The 17312-nt window shown below is 52.8% G+C and overlaps 2 protein-coding genes across 9 annotated transcripts in view; one reads left to right on the top strand and one right to left on the bottom strand.

Annotated features, from left to right (window-relative positions):
• Positions 1 to 17312, bottom strand: part of RANBP17 (RAN binding protein 17) — a 291165-nt gene that overhangs the window by 46649 nt on the left and 227204 nt on the right. For all 8 annotated transcript variants that reach the window (XM_060197144.1, XM_060197145.1, XM_060197147.1 and 5 more), the window contains 3 exons: positions 16559 to 16641; positions 3887 to 4101; positions 1787 to 1925 (listed from right to left, as the gene is read on the bottom strand). In XM_060197144.1, coding sequence (XP_060053127.1) covers positions 1787 to 1925; positions 3887 to 4101; positions 16559 to 16641 — 437 coding nt within the window. The remainder of the gene's footprint in view (positions 1 to 1786; positions 1926 to 3886; positions 4102 to 16558; positions 16642 to 17312) is intronic.
• The window catches only part of STK10 (serine/threonine kinase 10), a 538544-nt gene that overhangs the window by 501677 nt on the left and 19555 nt on the right, over positions 1 to 17312 (top strand). The window lies entirely within an intron of this gene.

Genomic DNA, 17312 nt, shown 5'->3' with positions numbered 1-17312 from the left:
TCGGAGGAAAGAAAAGGCCCAGCGAGAGAGCAGGCCCTTTCCTAATGATCAGGGAGGCGACTCCATCAAGAAGACAAAGGTCACTACGCCCTCATACACCTAGTATACAGCTTCAGCACCTGCAAGGAGGAACAGACACGTCTGCTAACAGACACGTCAGCACTGCTTTCTCGGGAATCCACAGGACGAGTTGAAAACACACAGAAAGAAATGTGAGTGAGACTGGAAACTGTGAGCATTAAACAAAGATTCGATTTACTAAGAAAACAAGATAGAGAGACAAGGAGGCGGTCACTCTGGGAAGCGGTTTGGCAGCTGTTTTTTTTTTTTTTCTTTCCCAAATAATGTTAAAAATACACGTAGCTGGGCCAGCAAAAGAGCTCACGTGGCTAGTGCGCTGCCTTGCCGTGTGTGTGTGACCCAGGCTCAAGCCCAGCCTCCACTTCATGGGAGGAACTTTGGTTGCTATAGTGCCTGTTTCTGTCTCTGTCTCTCTTTAAAAATATTGTTTCTTTATTATTGGACAGAGACAGAGAAAAATTTAGAGGGGGAGGGGAGATAGAGAGGGAGCGAAACAAGCAGACACCTGTAGCCCTGCTTCACTACTCGTGAGGCCTCCTCTTTGCAGGTGGGGGCCTGGGACTGGAACCTGGGTCCTTGTTCACTGTGGTGTGTGTGCTTAAACAGGTGTCTGACCCCCCTGCCTTTTATGTCTCTCGTTCTCTCTGTCTCACGGGAAATAAATCTTCTTTTTAAAAATTCTTCTTGTCGTTGTTTCTTTATTGGGGGAATTAATGGTTTACAGCTGACAGTAAAATACAGGAGTTTGTCCATGTGTGACATTTCTCAGTTTTCTACATAACAATATAACCACCACCACCCCCAGGTCCTCCTCTGCCATCCTGTTCCAGGACCTAAATATCCTCCCCGCCAGAGTCTTTTACTTTTGTGTAACACGTCAATATTATTATTATTTTATGATTATGATTCTTAATTGCCACCGGGGTTACCTCTGGGGCTTGGTGCCTGCATGAGGAAGCCGCTGCTCCTGGAAGCCCTATTTGCCCTTTCTTTTTTTTTTTAATATTTATTTATTCATTTTCCCTTTGTTTTTGCCCTTGTTGTTTTATTCTTGTAGTTATTATTGTTGTTGTTATTGATGTCTTCGTTGTAGGATAGGACAGAGAGAAATGGAGAGAGGAGGGGGAGATAGAGAGGGGAGAGAAAGACAGACACCTGCAGACCTGCTTCACCACTTGTGAAACGACTCCCCTACAGGTGGGGAGCCGGGGGCTCGAACCGGGATCCTCTTGCGGGACATTGTGCTTTGTGCCACCTGCGCTTAACCGCTGTGCTACCGCCCGACTCCCTTGTCCTTTCTTTTTAAATTCTTTCTGTTTGATTAGATAGGACCGACAGAAATTGAGAGGGGGAGGGGAAGACAGTGAGGGAGAAAGAGAGACACCTGCAGCCCTGTTTCACCGCTTGTGAAGCTCCCCCCTTATAGGTGGGGGTCGGGGGCTCGAACCTAGGTCCTTGTGCTTGGTAACATGTGCACTTAACTGGGCGCACCACCGTCCCTCCACCCCCCCCATGAAATCAGTCTTTAAAGAAACCAGTGACACTGAAGTATATAAAGCACACCTCAGTAACGCTGATGGGCGAGCGCCATCAGATATCATCGTATATGCAGAACAGGGCACCTCCCTGCATGCGGGCAGCAGTCAGAGCCTCTCCGGGCTGGGTGCACACCCCATGCCCGCCCCGCGCCTAGCCCACTCCTTACCCAGCGTCGTGAGGCCCTCGGAGATGGAGGTGAGGACATAGAGGAGGACAGGAGGCTCCAGGCTGCTGATGAAGCTCATGTGGTCCTGCGCCAGGCACTCCAGCAGCGGGTAGTAGGACTGGCTCAGCTTCCGGTATTGCTGCAATGCAACAGGGGTGCCGGCGGGTCAGGCCCCCCGAGAGCACACAGGCGGACACGGCACCCGGCTCGGCCTGCGGGGGCCCTGATCCAGCTGGTGGGCTCTGGAGATGCCCAAGTCACCGCAGCACCGCCTGACCACGGTGTTGTCTTATCTGAGTGGCGCTTAACCCAGTGCGAAGGGGAACCTCTGTCAGCTGGGAAACAGAAGCCCCCTGGATTATTTCCCTGGCCTGCAGTGACTCTGACCCTGAACGGTGACCGGCCGTGGCCAGGCGATCGCTTCTCGTACGCAGGAATTTGCTGTCGTAATAGGATTTGGTGTCACTGTCTGCTGCTGGGTTTGCACAATGCCAAGCCCTCTCACTCGTTCAGGATTTGGCCAGTGGCTTCCCATGTGCCTATGTGCAGGACGGGGTGGGGCAAATGTGTGAGAGGACCTCACGAAGGAAACTCGGACCCTGGCTCGAAAGCGTACCCCTCTCCCTCCAAGGGAAACCCCCCCGAGCAGTGGTGCTTCTGTAAATGAGACTTGGACCACCCAAGTCACCAGGTGTCACAGGGGTGTCTGTCAGCAACGCCTCAAAGCAGCGTGCGCTGCGAACGCCCACACCAAGCCCAAAGCTGAGGACTCAGTGGGAGGGAGGGTCACTTGTCTACAGAAGACGAGAGAAATTTCTAGAACCACACTGTTTCCCTCTCTCCCCCCACCATGGGCCTCAGCGGTTAAGTGTTCTTGCAACACTGTCACTTGGAGATGGGAGCGCGAGGCCCACACCCACGCTGGACAGAGGGAGATGGGCTCCGTGGGGCTGAGCAGGCGTGTGTGATGTCTCATGATGACGTCTGATGATGGCTGCTGATGCTGTGGCTTTGTGGATGGGCCTGCAGACTGGCACTGCCTGATGGCTGTGACGGGGCTCAAGGTCTGGACGTCGCTAGTGTGGATCACAGGGACTGGCCGGCTGAGCAGACGAGGGACCCAGAGACACACTTGGTTTGACCATGTGCTCGTTTAGGGGAGGAGAGACTGAAGCCCAGACGGACAGACAGGTGGTGGGCTCAGGTAAATGGCTAGTGGAGGTGACCCACAACCTCGGGGTGGGCACTCTGTCCCCAGCACCAGTGTCTTGGTGGGACAGGAGTGGGGGGGATGTCAGGCAGGGTAGAGCAGAAGCAAGGTGACCCGGGCCCTGCCGGGAGTGGAAGCAATCAGTGGAGGCGTACCAGTCCATTCTCTCTACCTGCAAGGATGCCCAGCTGCAGGAGGCTGAGCCTTCTGGATGCCCAGGTTCAAGAGGCTGAGCCTGAGATGCCCAGGGGCCAGGAGGCTGAGCCCTGAGATGCCCAGGGTCCAGGAGGCTGGGCCTGAGATGCCCAGGGTCCAGGAAACTGAGCCCTGAGATGCCCAGGGTCCAGGAGGCTGGGCCTGAGATGCCCAGGGTCCAGGAGGCTGAGCCCTGAGATGCCCAGGGTCCAGGAGGCTGGGCCTGAGATGCCCAGGGTCCAGGAGGCTGAGCCCTGAGATGCCCAGGGTCCAGGAGGCTGAGCCCTGAGATGCCCAGGGCCCAGGAGGCTGAGCCCTGAGATGCCCAGGGTCCAGGAGGCTGGGCCTGAGATGCCCAGGGTCCAGGAGGCTGGGCCTGAGATGCCCAGGGTCCAGGAGGCTGAGCCCTGAGATGCCCAGGGTCCAGGAGGCTGAGCCCTGAGATGCCCAGGGCCCAGGAGGCAGGGCCTGAGATGCCCAGGGCAGGGGCCATGGTAGCAGTTTCTGACCTGCCTACTGGTGATGGCAGAGCAGCACAGAGATCACTCTGGATTCTGGACTCAAACCTGAGCTGTTCCGTCTTGCTCCCGGGCCTCATTATGCCCGTCTCGAGCCTGTGTGGGTGCCACCATGTCACACGTCACACAAAGACCCCCTCCCCCCCGCCCGCAGCATCCCCCACCTCCGCCACTCACCAGCAGGTCCCTGTGGGACACAGACAGCAGCATCTTGACAGAGGCCTGAAGGACATTGTCAAAGTGGTCGTCCCCGTACAGCTTGAAGACGCCGAAGCTGACATAATTCCCGCACAGGGCGGACTTGAGCGCTGAGTAGCAGATGGTGATACCCTTGAGTTTCATCGGGTAGAGCTTGTCTTTCGAGAGGCTCCCAAGAGCCAGGATCCGGCTCCCTGTTTGGAGGTGGAAGCAGACGGGAGAGCTGTGAGCAGGAGGTGGTGAGAGCAGGGAGGTGGTGCTTCTGCCGCAGACGCTCCAGGCAAAACCAGGCCAGGACCCCGGCCTGAATGGCAGCCACACATGGACACACAGACATGTGCCAGTCACTGGGTCACAGTGTTGGGATTAGCTCACTTAATCCACTTTAATAACTGTGTGTTTCCTGGGCTGGGGAGACAACATGGTGGTTCTGCGAACGACTCTCACACCTGAGACACCAAGGACTCCAGGTTCAACCCCCAACTCAACCGTAAGCCAGAGCCAAGTTGACCACTTCTGGTTGTGCTCGCTCTCTCTCTCTCTCTCCTTCTTATTAAAAAATTGAAGTAAATATATTTAAAAAATAAATGTGTTTACACACACACACACACACACACACATTTTTTTTTTTTTTTCATCTCCAGGGCTATTGCTGGGGCTCGGTGCCTGCACTACAAATCCACTTCTCCTAGAGGTCTTTTTTCCTTTCCTTTCCTTTCCTTTCCTTTCCTTTCCTTTCCTTTCCTTTCCTTTCCTTCCCTTTCCTTTCTTTTCCTTTCCTTTATATATCATTTGATAGTTCAGAGAGAAATTGAGAGAGGAGGGGAAGACAGAGAGAGAGAGAGAGAGAGATACAGAGACACTTGTAGCCCTGCTTCACCGCAGGTAGGAAGCGGGGGCTCAAACCCAGGTCCTTGTGCACGGTGTTACGTGCACTCAACCAACAAACCACTGCCAGCCCAACCCTTCTTTCACCTTCTTTAAGAAGCCAAAAAAAAAAAAAAAAAAAAAAAGGTAAGTCATCACCTAAGTCAATAGAAAAAGAAAAGATAGCCCATCTGAGATAGAAACCATTCTAAATTCTGGGGTGAATTTGTCCACCTGCTCTTACAGGTCTGGAAAGTGAATTCAGTAACACACACACACACAAGGAGTTTTCGGCACAATGTACAGTAGAGTTACCACCTCTGTTCCAGATTCCTTTCTAGACAATCTCTCGAATGTCAACAAAAAGCCAAAGTAAGTCTCTGACTGCCTTAAATTGTTTTTTTCATAGAAATTAGTATTTATGGGTGATAGTTTCTTTCTTTTTTTATATTGATTTGTTGGATAGAGACAGTCAGAAATTGAGAGGGAAGGGGGTGATAGAGAGGGAGAGAGACAGAGAGACACCTGCAGCACTGCTTCACCACTCGCAAAGCTTTCCCCCTGCAGGTGGGGACCGGGAGCTTGAACCTGGGTCCTTGTGCACTGTAACATGTGCGCTCAACCAAGTGTGCCACCACCCGGCCCCCACAGGTGATAGTTTCTATAGTTTTGTACCCAAGAACGTGTTTCCAAAGTCCTCTACGTTTCTCCTTTTAAAATATATTAAAAGATTTATTCATTCATTAATGAGAGAGAGAGAGAGAGACAGAGAACCAGAGCCTCATTTTGACACGATACCAGAGATCAAACTCGGGGACCTTGTGCTCAAGAGCCCAGCGCCTCATCCATTGTGCCACCTCCCGGGCTGCCACATACACTCTTTGGTGCTATTTTTTGTTTCCCTTCCAGCTAAGTCCGATTTACAAAACTCAGGGGCAGACTGTGATCTTTTGCTTCATTGACTCCACTTAGCACAAACCCAGCTTCCCAGCACCCATGTCCCCGTGGGATTGTGGGCCGTGACTGTGACAAAGAGAAATCTGTCTGAGTTCTGGAAGTGGGGGGCAAAGCCGCAGGACCCCTCACAGGTGCCATTCCTCTAAGTCTCTGCCAGCTCCAGTGTGTCCATTCTGCCCCGTCTCTGGAGTGCCAAGCTACGGCTTCTCGCTGACCTTCCAACTCTCCCCTTTGGGCCAGAGGAAGAAGGACAGGAAGGGGAAGAAAGCATACTAGAGGGGCTAAAAGAAGGAAACTGCCCTATTCTAAACAACAGACAGAGAGGACATAAAGATTCAAGAAGCCCAGCGAGTCCTGAACAGAATCCACCCTAGACCTACTTACACCAAGACACTTGGTAGTTGGAATGCACAGGAGTAAGGATAAAGAAAGGATAAAGAAGGCTGCAAGAGAGAAAAAAAAAAAAAAAACCAAACCAAACCCAACACAACGAAGAGTCACATACAGAGGAGATTCCTTAAGAACATCAGCAGATTTTTCCATGCAAACTCTAAAAGCCAGAAGAGAGTGGCAAGACGCCATTCGAGCAAGCGTTCGGTGGGAAAGGCTTTCAGTCAAGACTCCCGTGTCCTGCTGCCTTCTCAGACAAGCGGCCACTGAGTATCACCAAGTCACCAATGTGACTTCTGTGTCACCAGCCCGGCCCTGCAGCAGGCTTGAGAGCCCCTGTAAACAATCACAGCATCTCCAAGAGCTTTTGCCACATGCCACGACTCAGATACGTGTTCAGGACAAAGGCGCTGAGATAGCTTAGCCTCATAATATCAGCAAATGCCTATGGCCTGAACTCACCCATGAAAAGACACAGAGGAGGTTCAGGAAGACGGATCAGAAAACACGACCCGACTGGGTGTTGCCTGCAGGACTCCCGCCTAACTCAACGGGACCAACATAGACCCAACTCTCCCCTTGGGGCCCACATCCCCTGCCCCATCTTCACCCAAGATGGTGCCATCTGGAAGAATGTTTAAAAGAAGGCAGGTGCCAGCGCCAAGACTCCCTCCCTCCCTCCCAGAACAGCCTGGAGCCAGGAGGAGTGTGAACCGTCTCCCAGCCAAGCTTCCCTCCTTGTCTCTGGACATTCCAAGGGAGTCTCATAGCAGCTGGGGTCTTCATTCGTCAGGAGACAGGCTCTTGGGGAGAGAGTCACAAGGGGCAGCGGACAGTCCTTTGCTGGAGGTGTCACCACCACCCTCCCCATCTCCCTTGCAAACTAGGCCCGGCCCCTGGAAACACCTTGTCTGGGGCAGACCCGAAGCCATGAGACCCCTAGGTGCAAGCCCTCGCCCCCCCTGCACCTCACCTGCAGGGGGGAAGCTTCATGAGCGGTGAAGTGCGTATACAGGTGCCTCTCTGTCTCGCTCCCATATTCTCTCCCCCTCCCCTCTCAATCTCTCTCTGTCCTGTCCAATAAGGTACCTGCAAAGGGGAATGACACCCTCCTCTCAGGACACGTGAGAGGGGAGCGCAGCATTATGCAAAGCTGCGGGGTTGTGGCTGCCCTGCAAGGCATTGCTCATCGCTGCGGATCTTTCCGTTACTTTGGATAGAGGCGCGGAAACTGAGAGGAAGGAGGAGGAGATACAGGGCAGTGTGGGAGTGGCATGGGGGGGAGACACCTGCAGTGCTGCTTATGAAGCTTCCTCCCGCAGGTGGGAGCAGGGGGCTTGGACCCGGGTCCTCGCGCACACACTGTGATGTGTGCACTCAGCCCGGCGCACCACCGCCCGGCCCCTGTTCTGCATGTTCTGCGCTCCCTGCCATATACCCACCTGCTCTCAGCTGCCAAGAGCTTTCAAAGCCAGCCAGCCCTTCCCCCCGCCCCCCTACCACCTCCATGCGGTCACCGGCCCCCTGTGACTCTCGGGGGCTTAAGGAACAAGGCGCCCATGGGCCCTGCAGCCTTCTCCCTCACCCACTTAGTACAAACCATGCTATTATTTTTCTCTTCCCCCTCAATCAACAAAACAAAATCATATGCTCTTCTCTTGGGCCTTACTTCCCTGTCAGGGAGTGCTCCCCAAGAGCCGTCATATCCACTGTCTTCGTTTCTTGGCCTGGGGTTCTCATTCCTGTCCATTCCTCTGACAGCGTCCTTCCCGGGGCAGCCGGCGGCTTTGTCTCTGGCGGTGGAGGCAGTTTGTGGGTCTTCACCGGGCCTGAGTCACTGGAGACTGTCACCCAGCTGACCGCTTCTCTCTCCCCGTGTCCCCTCTACCGGCTCCTCATAGGAAAAAAAAACCTCTCTGGGAGTGTGGCAGTGGATACAGCCACCAAGCCGAGTCCTCTGAGTGACTCCCCCACTGGGCTCAAGGAAGGGTCAGTACGATTCTCGCTCTTGCTATCTGTGTGGCTCCCACAGTTATCGGCCCTGAAGTAGATGCTCCGTCAGTCACCAGCGGCTGTTGACGCCCCGAGCTCCAGGAGCTCACTCCTAGGTCACCAGCAGCTTCGTAGCATCTTTTCGGCCTGTGTGTAGAAGGCTGATGGGAAGTGCGACTATTCCAAGGCTGGCAGCTCCCTGGGTTCACCGTGAAGTATGAGGGCACAGGCCCTCGACATGTCAGCCTGTCCACCCTCCTCACTGTCCCCCAAACTTCAGAGTCCATCTTGGGCCACCTCCAGGCATCCTGGACAACCTGGGTTCAGGAAGCCTTATGTCTGGCACCTGGTCCTACACCAACCAAGTGGAGTTCCCCTGGCCGGTTGCAAATGAACAGCCCACCACCACAGTTCTTCATGTCTACATGATCTGATTCATTTATTTTGCCTCCAAGGTTATCTCCGGGGCTTGGTGCCTGCACCACAAATCCACTGCTCCTGGAAGCCATCTTTTCCCATTTTGTTGCCCTTGTTGTTGTTGTTATTGTTATTGTTGCCATTGATGCTGTTGTTGGATAGGACAGAGAGAAATGGAGAGAGGAGGGGAAGACAGAGATGGGGGAGAGACAGACAGACATCTGCAGACCTGCTTCACCGCCTGTGAAGCGACCCCCCTGCAGGTGGGGAGCTGGGGGCTTGAGCTGGGATCCTTATGCTGGTCCTTGCACTTGGCGCCATGTGCGCTTAACCCTCTGTGCTATTGCCCGCCTCCTCGTTTTTATTTTTTATTGCCACCAGGGTTAAAGCTGAGCTTGGTGCCAGCACCAGGAATCCACTGTTTGTGTGGCCATTTTTCCTTTTTTAAAAAATTTTTATATTAAAATTTTTTTATATTTATTTTCCCTTTTGTTGCCCTTTTTTTTTTTTATTGTTGTTGCAGTTATTGTTGTTACTGATGTTGTCATTGTTGGATAGGACAGAGAGAAATGGAGAGAGGAGGGGAAGACAGAGAGGGGGAGAGAAAGACAGACACCTGCAGACCTGCTTCACCGCCTGTGAAGTGACTCCCCTGCAGGTGGGAAGCTGGAGTTCTAACCAGGATCCTTCTGCTGGTCCTTGCGCTTCGCACCACGTGTGCTTAACCCACTGCGTTACCACCCGACTCCCCATTTTTCCTTTTTAAAACGTTTCCTATTTTATGTGACAGGACAGAGTGAAATTGAGAGGGAGAAGGACAGAGAGATACCCACAGACGTGCTTCACTGCTCGAGAAGCACCGCCTCCCCCCACAGGTGGGGAGCGGGGGACCTGAACCCTGGTCCTTGTGTGATATGTGTTCTTTTTTTAATATTTATTTATTCCCTTTTGTTGCCCTTGTTTTTAATTGTTGTAGTTATTGTTGTTGCAGTTATTGATGTCGCCGTTGTTGGATAGGACAGAGAGAAATGGAGAGAGGAGGGGAAGACAGAGAGGGGGAGAGAAAGACAGACACCTGCAGACCTGCTTCACGGCTTGTGAAGCGACTCCCCTGCAGGTGGGGAGCCGGGGGCTCGAACCGGGGTCCTTGAGCTGGTCCTTGCACTTTGCACCAAGTGCGCTTAACCCGCTGTGCTACCGCCCGACCCCCGTGATATGTGTTCTTAACTCACACACTTACACACATATGTGCCCCTCCACACAGTTCTAGCAGTAATGACAGCAGCCCCCCACCTCCTTCATGAACTCATTTCCTCCTCAGATGATCCCTTTGGGAAGCAAGTCCAGTGCGACGGCCTGGTTGGCTGGTTCTGACTCAAATGGCAATAGGGTCCCCCCAGACCTCCAGCCCCTCTGCCTGCCACCCTCACAGATCTCTGAGGCTCTGCAGAAAGCCAGGCTGAGGAGCAATGGATGGTCACACAGCAGGTCACAGCACCCAGCAGCAGCGGCGCGAGTGTGTGTGAGTGTGCGTGTGAGTGTGTGCGTGTGAGTGTGCGTGTGTGTGTGTGAGTGTGCGTGTGAGTGTGCGTGTGTGTGAGTGTGCGTGTGCGTGTGAGTGTGTGTGAGTGTGCGTGAGAGTGTGTGTGTGTGTGAGTGTGTGTGAGTGTGTGTGTGTGAGTGAGTGTGAGTGTGTGTGAGTGCGTGAGTACGTGTGTGTGTGAGAGTGTGTGTGAGTGTGTGTGAGTGCGTGTGTGAGTGTGAGTCTGTGTGTGTGAGTGTGTGTGTGTGTGTGTGAGAGTGTGTGTGTGTGAGTGTGAGTGTGTGTGAGTGAGTGTGAGTGTGTGTGAGTGAGTGCGTGTGAGTGTGTGTGAGAGTGCGTGTGTGTGTGTGAGTCTGTGTGTGTGAGTGTGTGTGTGAGTGTGTATGTGAGTGCGTGTGTGTGTGTGAGAGTGTGTGTGAGTGTGTGTGTGAGTCTGTGTGTGTGAGTGTGTGTGTGAGTGTGTGTGTGTGTGTGAGAGTGTGTGTGTGTGAGTGCGTGTGAGTGTGTGTGAGTGCGTGTGTGTGTGAGTGTGTGTGTGAGTGTGTGTGTGAGTGTGTGTGAGTGTGTGTGTGTGTACACCCCTTGCAAATGTGACCGTAACTGCACCGGGGCTGTATTCTGTTCCGGGGAAGCCTGGTGTGATCTGCTGTGTAGAGTGCCTATTCACAGCATGTCCTGTCTGTGATCAGGTCTGGGTGGTGGCGCGCCTGGTTAAGTGTACAAGTCACTATGCATAAGGACCTGGGTTCAAGTCCCCAGTCTCCTCCAGCGATGGGGGCAGCTTCACAAGTGGTGACACGGTCCTGCAGGTGTCCCTCTGTCTCTCTCCCTTCATCTCAGCTTCTGTCTCTATCTAAAAACAAATAAAATATGACAAAAAAGATGCTTTTTTTTTTTTTTTAAAGGGCAGGGTAGTGCTGTCCCTGGTAAGAGTGCATATGTTTTCATGCCAAGGACGCAGGTTCAAGCCCCTGGTCCCCTCCTACGGGGGGTGGGGGAAGGAAGCTTCATGAGCTGTGACATAGGTCTGCAGGTGTCTCTTTTGTCTCACTCTCTCTCTCCCGCCCTTTTTGATTTCTGTCTCCAGCCAAAAAAAAAAAAAAAAAAAAAGCCTACATCTCTATGTAGAAGCCAGGCCCCTCAGGACAGACTCAGAGCCATCCCGGATCCCGGGGGAGAGACTCTGGCTGGCCACAGGTGCCACTAAAGACACCAGCAGCCACAGGCAGGGCAGGCTGCAGAGGAAGAGAGGGCAGGGCAGGCGGGCACTGAGCAGGGGAGCAGCCAGTCCATGGGACTAAGAAGTAGCTTTCCCGAGTAACAACATTTATCCCGGTGCATGTAACACTTTTAACAGGAAAAAAAAAAATTTTAAGTGTGTGTGTGTGTGTGTGTGTGTGCACGCGCGCGCGCGTGTGTGTGTGTGTGTGTGTGTGTGTGTGTGTGCTGCTGGTGGTGGATAAGAAGAACCTCTTTTATTAAGTTGTTCCGGCTGAGCGGGTCCCAGCCCTAAGTTTTGGAGCTCCATGTCCTGGAAGCAATTTAAAACTCATTAGGAATAATAGGCCCAGGCTGGTGGAAAGCGTGCTTAAGAATTTCATCCTCATCCGAACGCTACCTGGGCTGAGCTTGGGCAGGAAATTGTTCAGTGCTGCTGTGGGCGACCCCGGCTCCTGACCCTGGGCGGGCCCCCGCGCACGCCGAGCCGCCAGGAGCTGCAGCGAAATTAAAAACTTACATCAAAATGTATCGTGACAGAGCGCAGATGAATACAGTGGCCCTGGCCTGGCCCGGCCCACCGCTCCCGCTCCTCTCCCCACCCGCCCCCCCGCCCCCAGCGGTGAGCTGGATGGAGGTGCTTTCCTCATATCCACAGAGGGTCTGGTGGCTCTGGCTGCCCCCTGAGGGATCTGGAGTTGGGGGGTGGGGTCTAGAGAGGGGTCTCCAGTCCACTGGGGCCCAACAGAAAGTTCCAGGCTCTTTCATTCCTCCCCTGGGCTCCCTTCCCCCCAGGAAGCGCCGTCCTCTGGGTCATACTTTGTCCCTCACTGTTCAGAAGCCTGGTGGCAACCACAGCCCACCTGCTAGCCCCCACCCCAGCCCCCAAAAAAGGCAAGTTAAACTTCCAGAAGTTGGGTGGGGTTTGGTAGCATAGTGGTTATGCAAAGAGACTCTCATGCCCAGGGCTCCAAAGTCCCAGGTTCAACCCCCCAACCACCATAATAAGCCAGAGCTGAGCAGTGCTCTGGTGAAACAAACAAACAAATTGATCAATTCCAGGGGGAGGGCAGTGGCTCACCCAGTTAAGCACACGTAGCACCACACGCAAGGGCCTGGGTTTGAGCCCCCGGTCCCCACCTGTACGGGAGGTGTTTCACAAGCACCGAAGCAGGGCTACACATCTCTGTGTCTATCTCTCTCTCTTTCCCTCTCAAAAAAGAAAAGAAGAAAAGAAAAGTTGACCACTAGGAGCAGTGGATTCATAGTGCAGGCACTGGGCCTTAGCGATAAGCCTGGAGGGAAAATAAATGAATGAATCAGTCTCAGAAGTCACAGCGCAGAAGGCGACACCAGGTAGTCGGGTAGGCAGGTGAGGGGCATGAGAAACAGTGAAAGCTGAGGACTTTGATTTGTTTGTCTTTCTGTTCTAGGCCACATTTGGGCACTTGAGGCTGGAGAGAGGACAGAGAGAAGAGAAGAGAGGGCAGGAGAGGGGAGGGTAAGTGAAGGGAAGGGAAGAGAGGGGGGGGGTAACCACTGAGCCTGGCACACAGGCATATATGCAGGTTCGAGCCCCAGATTCTAAGCGGCAGGAGGAATGAGCATGGGGAGGAAGTAGAAGCCACAGATGCACCTCTGTATAGCTCTATTTGGACCAAGACATATTTTGCAGGAGACAGTGCAGCTGGATTACAGAAGCGACTGACTGTCATACCAAGAGGAGCCTTTTCCCTTCAAGAAATAAAAAATATTTTTATTCTGAAAACTAAGAGGGCTGCAGAAGGGATCTGGCAGTAGACTGAGACGATCAGCAGTCTGGCAGTAGACTGAGACGATCAGACATGTGGTGCTGGGGCTCGAGCCCCAGTATACTGCAGGTTCGAGCCCCAGCACCGCATGTCAGTGCCATGGGACCAGGGGGAAAACTCCAGTGCTACGGTGTCTCTCCCTCCCTTTCTGCTGTTCAGTTTGAGTGAAACAGTCGCCCCAGGGGCAGGGAGATCATGTAAAGGTGAGGCCCCAGAGCCAGACCAAATAAACACAAACATAAATAGAGACTGAAGGGACAGATGCCGGGGATGAAGCTGCAGGCCGCCTCCCCATGGCCTCCAGTTCCCCTGACATTTGAGGCTGAAAGAAGCCTCCTACTTTATTTATTTATTAAAGAATTTATTTATTTACTCACGAGAAAGACAGGAGGAGAGAGAGAAAGAACCAGACATCTCTCTGGTACATGTGCAGCCAGGGATTGAACTCAGGACCTCATGCTTGAGAGTTCAATGCTTTATCCACTGTGTGGCACCTCTCGGACCACTTTTTTTTCCGGTCCTTGCCATTCAGGCATTATTACTAATATTATCTTTGTTTATTGGATACAGACAGCCAGAAATTGAGAAGGAAGGGGGTGATACAGAGGGAGAGAGACAGAGAGACACCGGCAGCCCTGCTTCACCACTTGAAGGCTCAAACCTAGGTCCTTGAACCTAGGTCCTTGTACATTGTAACATGTGTGCTCAGCCAGCTGCGCCACCACCTGGCCCTGAAGCTGCCCACTTTAAAGGTGACTTTGGGGGAGACACTGACTTCCAAGACGGCTGTCCCAGGTGCCAAGTTCCCCAGGGCCTCCTTCTCCTCCACGGGATGATGGCTTCTGCCCCCTCAGCCCTCCTGTCACACCTTGTAGAGTCCCCGTGCCCACTGTGACAGGCCAGAATTACAGTTTCACCTCGTGGTGCTTCTGTGTCTGTTCCCCCGCTTTTGTTTCCTGAGTCCCACCTACAGGTGAGGTGACGAGGACCCACAGGCTCTCTCTCATCACTGTTTACAGCGGCACTGTGCTCCACGGGCAAACCTCTTCATCTCTGGGAGCCCGGAAATCTCCGCCAGAGTGGGCACAGTGGCTAAGTGGTCAGGGAGTTTCCGGGCCTCCCCTGACTCATCCCTGTCACCAGCTTCTGCTGGGCCAGAGGGGCCGGCTGGTGGCGTGCATGGCTGAGCGCACCTGTTACAGTGCGTAAGGACCCAGGTTTGAGCCTCTGGTCCCCGTCTGCAGGGGAAAGCTCTGCGAGTGGTGAAGCAGGGCTGCCAGTGTCTCCCTATCTCCCCCTCCCCTTTCAATTTCTGGCCGTCTCTGTCCATAAATAAGTAAATAAAGATGATAATAATAATAATAATTTAAAAGGAACAACAACAGAAAGAACTGAGCCAAAAAGATAGCTCAGGGGAAGAGTACAGGACTTGTCTCCAGCTCTCCAGCAAGCTGGCAAGGCCCCCCTCTTGTTCAGGGCACTTCCTTTCTCTTTCTCTTGCTCTGTCCTCCCTCCCCCCCCCCCCGAAACCCCTACTTGGGTCTCTCTGCAGTCAGCTGGGTGAGGAGGGGGTTGGCACAGCTGTCAGACCACAGACCCCCCTGTTCTGAGACCCCTGTGATGTCACTCGCTGGACACACACTTGTTTCTAGAGACTCAGTGACACTGGGTGGGAAGCCGGGTCGTGGCTGTCAGTGGAGAGTGAGCCCCGGGGGGGGGGGGGCAATGTGCTTCCAGGAAAGAGCTCGACTCCCTGTCTTAACCCCAGATGCCTCCTTCCAAAAAAAGAAGGAGAAAAGAAAAAGAAGAGAAAAGGAAATATAGAACCATGAACAGGAACAAGCATGTAAAGTTTGCACAAGCCACAGCTCTAGGGATTACTGGGACACGCACACACGCCAGAGCGCTGCTCAGCTCTGGCTGATGGCGGTGCCTGGGGTTGAACCTGTGGCCTTGGAGCCTCAGGCATGGGAGTTTTGCAGAACCATGACACTGTCTCCCCCGACTTTACTCCTGATTTCAAAGACAAGCAGATACAGCACGGCACTAAGAGGCACTGTGTCTTAGTGCAAAGCTGGCATTCAGCTCTTGGAAAGCTGGACGACTGACTATATTGATTCTAAGATCAAACTCTGCTCTTGGATAAAAGGTGTCTTTCTCTCTCTCTCTACACACACACACACACACACACACACACGGGTGTTAAGACACAGAAAACTGATAGATAACTACGGCAGGGGCTGAGCAGTGCGACACCTAGCTGAGTGCACATGCTACATGTGCAGGAACCTGGGTTCAAGCCCCTGAACCCCCACTTGCAGAGGGAAAGTTTCACGAGTGGTGGAGCAGGGCTGCGGGTGACTTTCTCTCTCCCCCTTCCCTGTCCATTTCCCCGTCTCTATCCAATAATGAGAGCAGTGATGATGATGATGGTTAGAGAACTGCAGACTAGACTGAGGATATCTGAGAAGGGCCTGCTTTTACATCTCAGAGGGGGGCAACTTCATGAGTGGTGGAACAGTGATGCAGGTGGGCTCCTCTCTCTCCCACCTCCCTCACAATTTATACCTCTATCCAAAAATTAATTGAATATAAAGAAGACACAGTCAAAGGACAGAGGGAGACATCTCTTAAGTAGGCTGGCCTGTGACCCCTTTCTGAAGGCCTCTTGTCCATCCGGCCCCCACACCCTGCCTACACAAAGGTCTCAAGACTTGAGAATTTCATGGAGGAAAGGTCACATAGGCAAATATTAGGGCTTGTGAAGTTCTGAGGCCCAGTTCTAAAATGACTGGCCACGGACTAGGTCGTGGCACACATGCTACCATGCACAGGACCTGGGTTCAAACCCCTGGTGCCCACCTGTGGGAAGATTCACAAGTGGTAAAGCAGTGCTACAGGTCTCTCTCTCTCTCTCTCTCCCTCCCTCTCTCTTTCTCTCTCTCTGTCTCCCTCTTCCCTCTCAATTGTTCTCTACCCTACCCAATTAAATAAAGTAAAAAAAAAAAAATACAATAAAGTGACCAGCCCCAAGTCTGCAGGGACAGCCTCCATGATGGGCCTGCTGTTTCAGGGGTGCGGGGTTCCTGGGGTCTCCGCTGTAAGGCACTCACTGAACTTCTTCAGGGCAGGGGCCAGGCTGATTGAAGGCCGCCTTGCCTGGAGGTAGCCGGCTCACCTGCAACCGGCCACAACCTTCCCCCTGTGAGTCGCCTGTGTCTCTGGCTGCTCGAAGCATGGTTTTCCCTGCAAGAAATCCTTCCAGGTGGCGAGACAAGTGTGTGGGGTCCCAGGCCCACCACCCCCCTCACCCCTGCCCATGTTCTGTGCTCCTGTTATCCGCTCCACAGATTCATACCGAGATGAAGGTCCAAGAGAACAAAATAACGGACATCTTTCTTTCCTCCAAAGAGATAAAGTTATATTGCAGAGACAAATATGGAAAAAGATACTCACCGTAAGTGCAAATCATTTTACTAGCTTCTCTGAAGAGAAGAATTCCATTAGGAGAGGATGCATCAAAATTCAGTCGCTGGGACCTAAGAAATATGGCAAGAAATTAGGCTGTGCATGTGTGTGTGCATGTGTGTGCACATTGAAAAGAGCCAGGTGTGTGTTTAAAATGCCTAGCATTTTCATTTATTAGGAGAAGCCATATGATCGTCCTTTTTTTTTTTTTTTTTTTCCCTTTTCCTTTTTGAAAAGTGCCATTCCATTCCACAAGTGTTGATGAAATAGGGAGGCTGATTTTCTCTGTAAAGATGACAGGTGCTAGGAAGAGCTATTTTCATTACTTTGCTGATTCCAAGGAGTCACATCTGGTCTGTCAAGACAGTATTCTGACTCCCTCTGTCACAGGCCTCTTACCTCTCCCTCCTTTCATGCAAAGTGGTTGATAGATACTAACAATAAAGAGAACACCCACGTGTGTGTGTGTGTGTGTGTGTGTGTGTGTGTACGTTTATACAGATCCTTACAGAGACCTGCACTTCAGACTCCCTCCAGTGTCCGAGACCCATCTGCAAGCAAGCACTGAACTAGCAGAGAGGCCATGAAGATCCCTTTAAGATGTGCAGGGCCATCCATCCACAGAGACTTCAGGCCTATTTGTTGCAGACACGCTGAGTTACGTTCAGGACTCTAGTCTGCACCCACACACAACACAGGAAGGAGAGACAGGCCCTGGAAGTGCTAACGGGGGACAATTCCC

Source organism: Erinaceus europaeus, chromosome 9, assembly GCF_950295315.1.
Source record: "Erinaceus europaeus chromosome 9, mEriEur2.1, whole genome shotgun sequence".
Lineage (NCBI taxonomy): Eukaryota > Metazoa > Chordata > Mammalia > Eulipotyphla > Erinaceidae > Erinaceus > Erinaceus europaeus.
This window is presented reverse-complemented; position numbering and strand designations above follow the sequence as displayed.